Source organism: Miniopterus natalensis, chromosome 14, assembly GCF_054644295.1.
Source record: "Miniopterus natalensis isolate mMinNat1 chromosome 14, mMinNat1.hap1, whole genome shotgun sequence".
Classification (NCBI taxonomy): Eukaryota; Metazoa; Chordata; class Mammalia; order Chiroptera; family Miniopteridae; genus Miniopterus; species Miniopterus natalensis.
The window spans coordinates 53,047,306-53,054,859 of record NC_142094.1 but is presented as its reverse complement, the minus strand read 5'-3'; the positions used below and the strand labels follow the sequence as shown (position 1 = coordinate 53,054,859).

At 40.7% G+C, this 7,554-nt stretch overlaps 1 protein-coding gene across 2 annotated transcripts in view; it reads left to right on the top strand.

Moving 5' to 3' along the window:
• FAM204A (family with sequence similarity 204 member A) overlaps nucleotides 1-6,793 on the top strand; it is a 23,700-nt gene extending 16,907 nt beyond the window's left edge. For both annotated transcript variants that reach the window (XM_087823979.1, XM_016206337.2), the window contains exons 7-8: nucleotides 3,501-3,607; nucleotides 3,897-6,793. In XM_087823979.1, the coding sequence (XP_087680105.1) occupies nucleotides 3,501-3,607; nucleotides 3,897-3,948 (159 nt within the window). In that variant the 3' untranslated portion in view covers nucleotides 3,949-6,793. The remainder of the gene's footprint in view (nucleotides 1-3,500; nucleotides 3,608-3,896) is intronic.
• Nucleotides 6,794-7,554: the final 761 nt, after the last annotated feature.

The following is a 7,554-nucleotide window of genomic DNA, read 5'->3' as shown; positions in this document are numbered from 1 at the left end:
AGTTCTTTGTGATAATGTTTAGACACCTTAATTAAAATGCAGCAAAATATTGGATGTTCTATATGGAAAATGCTGATACTTTGGCTACACATACAAGAAATTCTGTGTATATTTTTATCCATTTAAAAAAATTTCTTGCCACATTGTGTTGCTGTACTTATCTGATGACCCTAAACAGTTTTTTAATATAAAAACCATCGACCAAGCTTTCGTGATGTTTACTTGGGCATGAAGATGCATTTTCCTTTTTGCAGGAGTGAAGGGAGATTCCTGTTGACCTGTATTATTTGTTTGTAATACTAGAACTTTGCACAATATTCTTTTATCTTCTGGAACTTGGGTTAGTCATCTTGCCTAGGAAGTGTGTTTCCTCTCAGCTCTCTTCCATTAGAAGATCTTACTATTCTTTCACATTTTCAAGTGTTCTGCTTTTTAACTTCTCCACAAGAAACATTTATTTTAAGCCTATGAAGGACACAAAATTAATAGGATTCTTCATCAGCATTGTCAGCTTAAAAGATTTTCTGTGAAACACACAGACCAGGCTTGTTCTGTGTTTATCAGTAGAAGAACATGCCATAAATGGCAAAATACAGATAGAAACTATACCTTTTACACTAACAGGTTTGTTTAAGTATTGCCTGCTACCCAATTATTATATTTACTTAGTGCGCAGAATAGCACCCTCTCATGTAAGTACATGTTTTGTACATTATAATGAATTACTTTTTACAATTTTATACTGTGTCTTGTGGAACATAGGCTCTAAATCTTTACAGTGATGCTGATTTTGCTGTACTTGGCCTTAATGCTAGAAAGCTGAAAGCTTTTACATTCTTGGAGCGTATGACTGTGTTGAGATGAAGAGCCCATTTAAATCAAATGACCGTGAGTTCAGACACATTGAGATGTTCTTTGGTTTATCTGTCCCAAATCTAGAAAACCCGGATTGGAAAATTTCAATGAACTTAAATGTAAGATACATCTTATTTTATAGCAGTTTTAGAAAATAACTTGATCACATGGTTATTGGTATGTGGCAAATATATTTTGAGTCATTTTTATTTCATACTCAGAGTATAAGCTCAATTTAAATATAAGATAAACTAGTTGAGCGGTACCTCTGTTGGGGAGCTTACTTGGCAAAATTTGCATTTGATACATAACACATAGGAATATAGTTAAGTAGAAAAATACGGAGTTCTGTGTTTTGCCTTTTGGAAGTGGGGACAGGGAAGAGACTGAATATTCAGCATGAATGTGGAGAAGCCCTTGCACATCTTAACCAGGTAGCAGGCTGCGTTTAATGCCAGGCCGTTTATTAGGCACACTTGCTGCTCTCCTGGTGTTCCACAGGGCCCCGTGTTCCCACGCCTTGCATTTAGGTGGAACCGTGTGAGCAGTTCTGACCAGAGGGCTGTGAGCAGAAATGACGTTCGTCACTTCCACACTAAAGCTTTTAGGAGCCAGGGTGAGACTCCGGCTGGCTCTTCTCTGTCACAGTGAACTCAGCTCGGAAGCCACACATTGAGATGCTTGCACCACAAGGTGGAGGAGAGCCCTGCACATCCGCTGCTGACTTTAAGTGAAATGGAAATCAAAGTTCAGCCAGTGAGACTGGGGATTCGTGTGCTACCGCAGATTTGACTAGCCCAACCCGACAGGCGCTAACCTGATTTTTCACCATGACAAACGGGTAGTTTTTCAGTGGGTAGAAAACCTTTCTTACTGATAAATCATCCCACAGCATCCTTCAGTTTCATTTCTTCTTCCCATGACAGTGTGACAGCCCCTTGAGTCTTGGCCTTTTTTAGTTGACTTAGATGAACTATTCTATGATAAAGAACTGGAAGTAAAAAGAGAACCAAGAGAACAGGTACAGTCTTGAAGCAGTAAAGCGTCCCTGGCAACCCTTCTCCGAGCCCCACAATTTGGAAATAAGTCCTTTTGTTCACGGCTCTAGCTCCATTGCCTAGAACAGTGTCTGGCAGAATAATGCACTCGTGCCCTTAGAATATCTGCTGAGTGCATGTTATCCCTGTGAAAGGAGAGGGTGTTGGCAGAAGTAGCGCTGTTAATGCTGGTTGGAGTTTTGAGAAGAAACTGATCTGCCTTTTCCCGCGGGCTCCCAAGTTGCACCTGGTCGTCTTCTCTTCAGTGGCTTTCCTGCTGGTGTTGACCAAGGCAGCACCTTGCTCTGTCAGGCTGCTTCCATTTATTTCCATTCTTTCTGTAGGCTCTTCCTGGACTGAAAAGTCAGGCCTGTGTTTGCTCTCACTTGGACCCCGCCAGCACTTGATTACCACTCATTTTGTATCATTGTAAAGGAAACTGTCCTCCAGGGTAAACTGGAGGGAATGTCAAGCACGCCAGACCTCACTTTGCTAAACCGGCTTCTCTGCTAACACATGTGCTCTTAGCTACCTACCGTGTCTCACTGTTGGCAGGCAGATTCCTAAAACTTGGACTTTCATACATTGACTTTAAGTGGTTCCCGGTTCTTTCTTCTTTTGCATAGCCTGCTGTCCACTAATGTGCATTAGGTCAAGTACGGGGACATAAAAGGTAAAAAAGCCCAGAAGGAGTGTTGGCCATTGTTTAGCCTGGGTTCACGTACTTTTGAGCCATCCATGTAGACAGGCATTTTGAATGAGAGCCCCTAAATCAGGCCCCATTCCTGTCCTGGATACACTTGCCTAGGAGTAGCCATCCCTGCAGCAGAGCCAGGAAAGCAGTGTGGTAACAGGAGGAGCTGAGAAGCTGGAGAGAGGCAGAAACAAAGACTGCGATAGGCGGAGTTAGAGAAGATTGCGGGGCTGGAGGGGAGGAGGTCTGTTCAATTGTACCTTGCGGGACTGGTGGGTGGGTGTGAGGGGGGTATGAACCTAGGGACCAGCAGGGAAGACTTGGAGGGAAGTCTTAGGTACTGCGGCCTGGTGCCCAGCCTCTTCACCTCTTAGCACCCCTTTCGTTCTTTTCTGTCAGTGAATGAAAAGCTGTTGCCCATCATACAAAAAGTGCGTTTACAAAGGAGTAATTAGCTTTCCCATGTTTATTAATCACATCTATGCCAATCAGAGCCTCTGATCAGCATGAGACAGCTGGTGTGACCATACTGAGTTGCTATAACTCTAGCCCAGAGCAAAGAAACGTGATGTCTCTGTCAGCCTGTGCAGTCTTATCGGGTAGATTCCTATTGGTCTATTGAAATGCTCAGATAGCTTGCAGGTCTTTACCACAGCCTTGTGGACCCTCAAGGGGCCTCGTTTGGGAAGCATTTCCACTCAGGAGGCAGGAACAGCTAGGGCGAGGGGTCTGTGGGAGGTAAGGGAAACATGGGCCCCATCTACATAGCCTTTATACTTTGGTTGTTCAAGGAGGCATGAGTGTAAGTATTTCTCATTCCTGGACGCAGCTTTCTTACCCCTAAGTTCTCAAGTATTTGCGTTCTTGTAGTAGCTGGAATATTTATTTTCTTTTTTCTTCTTTCTAATTTTTAGCTTGGTGTAAAAATTGCCAAAGCAATTGCCTGCCATAACTTTGTAAAAGCCAAAAAGGAAGCTGAAAATTCACAGGTTGCTCGAAAAAAGAAGAAACTTGCATGGGGGTAAGTGTAAGGTGCTTAGTGGCAACTCTGCTAACTTCCTAGAAATGAGCACACCCTGTGACAGGTTTACGGGTCCAGTGTGTGTAACTGGTTTCACTGTATTCTTTGTATTGGTGCTGGGTGTTTATCAGATTATAAAGAGGGAGGCATTTCTTCATCCTGTTGGATGTGTATTTTGTAGTCAGAGTATGTGAAAATTTAAGTTTATTTTACTTCAGCACTTGGCAAATATGTTAATTCAGTGAAGTATTTTAGAAATAAATTGAGATTTTTATGTTCTTCGTTTTAGATTTGAAGCAAAGAAGAGATGGGAAACCAAAAGCAACATGGGATACATGTGACCTGCCAGAGCTCTTCAAGATGTTGTGTCTTTTCTTGAGCTTTACTTGATTCTTCAAGTGCTCAGTTGACTGAAAAGATATTCCTGTTTATGTTAAACATGTCAAGAAATTGATAGAAGTAGAAAAAATAAGCATAACATTTGGGGTTGGTTATCAGTCTTTTTCTAAAGAGTTCATCCTGTGGAAGTGAGTGGAGTGGAGTGTCTGTTATTTGCACAAGGAACCTAAGCACACAGACGGGGGGAAGATAGGGTTTTATTATTTATTTATAGAGACCTGCAGTATAAAATCGATTCTGCTTTTCATCCATTTGGTGTGGCATAGCCGATGAGCTGCTTGTGCTTTCTTATCTGTTCTCAGTGGAACTGCACTTATTCTGGAATCGTGTTTTTAAGATTGGCATTTGTTTATGATGGATTAGTCATAAGTGTAAGAAAGTCTCCGTTGATACTGTTTTTTACAAAGGACTTCATCTTAATGTTCTAAAAATAATGATTGGTTCTTACTGGGTGCAGTAGAGTTGATACTTGACGGTCACTAATAAAAGCAGTTGGTTGGTTTTGATGTGCCTTCAGATAAAATATTACAATAAAAAAAAGGACAGAAGGTAGCGTCTGGAGGATGATTTAAATTCAGCTCTGCCTGGGAATGTCTTCCTAAATATCTCTCTCAGCCAAATCATTCTTTAAATTATGAGATGATTCTTAGAAGAGAAAATGGTATGATTGTATTAGACTGTATAACTCAGGCACTATGACATTGAACCTTCTAAGAACATGGTTCGATCGTTTTTGCCTGTTTCCCTTTGCTCCTTAAAAGATTGATGCATTGATGAAGTTTAAGAGAGGATGGTGCCGTGGGAAGTAGATTTCATTAGGTGTGTGGTCATAGTCCTAACTGGAGGGCCTTTGAGAAATAATAAACCGAGCTGCTGACAAGCCCACAGCTGGATGTTGGGTCTGGGCAGGCCTTTGGTATTTTGGCTCCTCCCTACTCAGTGCGCAATAGAGATAGAGAACTGCTTATTGTGGTTTTTATCAGTTCACCGTCCTTCCATCTTTACCGAGGTTCTCTAGCTATCTTACAAAAACATTTTGGGTTGATTATATAATTTTCGTAACATAAGAAATGAGTCATGATTATAATCCTATTGTTATTTTGTCATTTTTAGATTTACAGTAGTAGCAAATTTTACTGATTTATTGGTGGCACATTTAGTGTTTTACCTATGTTCTGGAATGAATAAGTTACCATTTAAGAGAACAAAAACCATATTTTGCTTCCTGTTAGGTGAGAAAAACCTGTATAGAGAAAGCAGGGCTTTAGGAGATGGTTTATCTACTTATAGAGTTCATCTTGAAAAGATGTCCAGACCAAATACTGGGAAGTCTTATATTTTATGATTTAATACCTCTGTTGCATTTTGTAGATAAAATCATATACTGCTTACGTACAACATATCATTTTAAAATCCTAATAGGTAAATGCAAACTTATAGCATAGGAACCTTTGCTTTAAAAAAATCCGCCACATAATCCCAGTTATTGTTGAGCCGGAGGGTAGGACAAGATTCTTACACATAGGGCCCCAGGATGGGCATGTCCCTGCAGCCTCTGCCTCATATTTCTTCTCCCGTATTCACTTCCTCAGAGCATTTAGTGACCCCTGCAGGCACGTCTCACCAGTCTGCTCATGCTGAGGCCTTGCCAGAGTGGGCTCCTAAAGGGTTTGTCCGATTGGGAGCCCTTTCTCAGCCCGTCCCAGTGCCAGCGCTTGCCCTACTGTCTAATATGGGTGGGGCATCTGAACTGAGTGGGAGGCATTATGGCAAAATCAGATGTAGCAGGGGATGAGGGGAGCCACAGCTCATAAGTCCCCACTCTTTGGGGGCCTGGGTTATGAAAAGCTCCAAAACATGGTATAGAAGAAGGGGGTGGGGGTGGGAGGGAAGGATTGGAGGGACAGCAAGGGACCTGTTGTCTTGGGTTCCTCTTCATCTGGTCACAGCAAAATCAGGATTCTTTTTGGATCAGTAATAACTGTAGTTCCTGGAGCTCTGACATGTGCGTTTACTCCCCCCGGATGCCTGAAGTAGATTAGTAATGTAAATGTCAGTGGTCGTTAACAGAGATGAATACGTTTCAGGCCATCAGGATGGCGTTAATGTAACTATGATTTATTAAGGACTTCAGGCTAAAACAACTCACTGAAGGATGGTAATTTTGAGCTTAACGGCGCTGGTTCTGAGAGTGTAGTTGGTCCTGTGTTCTTGTTCGGGAGCCCTCAGGATGTTTCTGGTTTTCAGCAGGACACTCTACTTCTTTCACCAGAAGGAGAGTTTCAATGTGTAATCTCAGCTTTGCTATAATTAGTTCTGATGACAGAGCTAAATACCTTGGCCAACACTATAAATCAGCAGTTAAACAGGTTTCTGCAACTGATCGTAAATCTCAGACTCCATATTTTAAACACACTTATTTTTTTTAGAGAGACAGCTAAGGGAGGGGCAGGCCAAGGACAGAAATAAAAGGTTATCTGAACTTTGAGCAGCAGTGTAGAACCTCACATTTAAAATCTTACTGATTCCCCTGGTACCTTTTGTCTAGAATGTTATCTTTTAAATACTTTAACAACTGAGCTTATTATTTACTCTGATAAGACATGTTCGAATTCTTAAAATATGAAGATTAATTTTCAAAATGTCCAAATTCTTATTTGCTAGGTAAAGATACCACTTTAAAAAAAGTATGTCTTATTAAACTATATAAAAATATATGAGGTTGATATTTAAATAAGATTCCAATTGTGTATCTTTTTTTAAGAAATAAAGCTTAGGGAAACCAGATGATGTTTGTTGGACTCCATTTTGGAAAAATAACTGTGAAACCTAGTAGTCAAATTCAGAACCAACTGAAACAATTCAAGTTTCTCCATGTTGGCAGAAGCTGCTTTTATTTTTAGTATCTGGCAGAGCAGTAAGTGCTTTTCCTGTCAGTTTAATAGTTTTTCAAGCCAACTGTTTATTCATTGGCTTAAAATTTACACTCTGTTAAAGTCTTAGCTCTGACTTTCATGAAACAAATAGTAATATTTGGACAAAATATGTACAGGGAAATCTTTTTCCAAAACCTAACGTTGGTTGATTGGTATTTGTGGCATCAGTGCCCTCTAATGTGGTAACAGATCTAAAGTGCTTTGAAAAGTCTGAGGCATTGAACCCTGCGGTACTGCATTTCAGGAAACTAATTTTTATTATGAAGTAATTGGGGCATCTTTCTAGGTTTTCAGATTTAAATTAATGAGGAACTTTCTGCTAGGAAGCGGGATCTATGTTAGAGTAAATACCAATAAACTATGAAAAGATTATCTTATGAATGTACACCTATTCCTGACTTCTGTAGCTTACCGAGACAGTAAGACATGGCCCATTTTCCACGGCTGAGGTCAGGGTGCCCTGTAGATTTTGATAAAATGAGCAGAGCTGCGTCCTTTAGTCTTTAGTATTTTATCTTCCCCCATACTGCTCACTTTAGAATGAAAGTAAACCCCACACATTGGTAGTGCTGTAGCTGTAATCAGCACAGAGACTACTGGGGAGGGGATTCT